At 47.9% G+C, this 509-nt stretch overlaps 1 protein-coding gene across 1 annotated transcript in view; it reads left to right on the top strand.

Annotated features, from left to right (window-relative positions):
• Positions 1-133: 133 nt before the first annotated feature.
• LOC106820332 (NGFI-A-binding protein homolog) overlaps positions 134-509 on the top strand; it is a gene marked incomplete at both ends in the record, with an annotated part of 1813 nt that continues 1437 nt past the window's right edge. Inside the window, 1 exon segment of the mRNA XM_014824858.1 lies at positions 134-170. Within this exon segment, the coding sequence (XP_014680344.1) occupies positions 134-170 (37 nt within the window).

Raw genomic sequence — 509 nt, 5'->3', positions numbered from 1 at the left:
TCAAGGGTGAACAACCCAGGTAAGAACAACCAAGGGTGAACAATCAAGGGTGAACAACCCAGGTAAGAACAACCAAGGGTGAACAACTCAGGTAAGAACAACACGTTATCTCTCACATGTACACGTGCGACAGCTGCAGAAAGCACTGCAGGAGCGGGTGAACAACCCAGGTAAGAACAACCAAGGGTGAACAACTTAGGTAAGAACAACCCGTTATCTCTCACATGTACACATGCGACAGCTGCAGAAAGCACTGCAGGAGTAGGTGAACAACCCAGGTAAGAACAACCAAGGGTGAACAACCCAAGTAAGAACAACCAAGGGTGAACAACCCAGGTAAGAACAACCCGTTATCTCACATATACACGTGTGACGGCTGCAGAAAGCACTGCAGGAGTAGGTGAACAACCCAGGTAAGAACAACCAAGGGTGAACAACCCAGGTAAGAACAACCAAGGGTGAACAACCCAGGTAAGAACAACCTGTTATCTCACACATACACGTGTGAC

The sequence above is a fragment of the Priapulus caudatus genome, unplaced genomic scaffold (genome assembly GCF_000485595.1).
Source record: "Priapulus caudatus unplaced genomic scaffold, Priapulus_caudatus-5.0.1 Scaffold11136, whole genome shotgun sequence".
Taxonomy (NCBI): domain Eukaryota; kingdom Metazoa; phylum Priapulida; class Priapulimorpha; order Priapulimorphida; family Priapulidae; genus Priapulus; species Priapulus caudatus.
The sequence above is the reverse complement of the archived record's forward strand: the minus strand, read 5'-3'. Positions and strand labels throughout refer to the sequence as shown.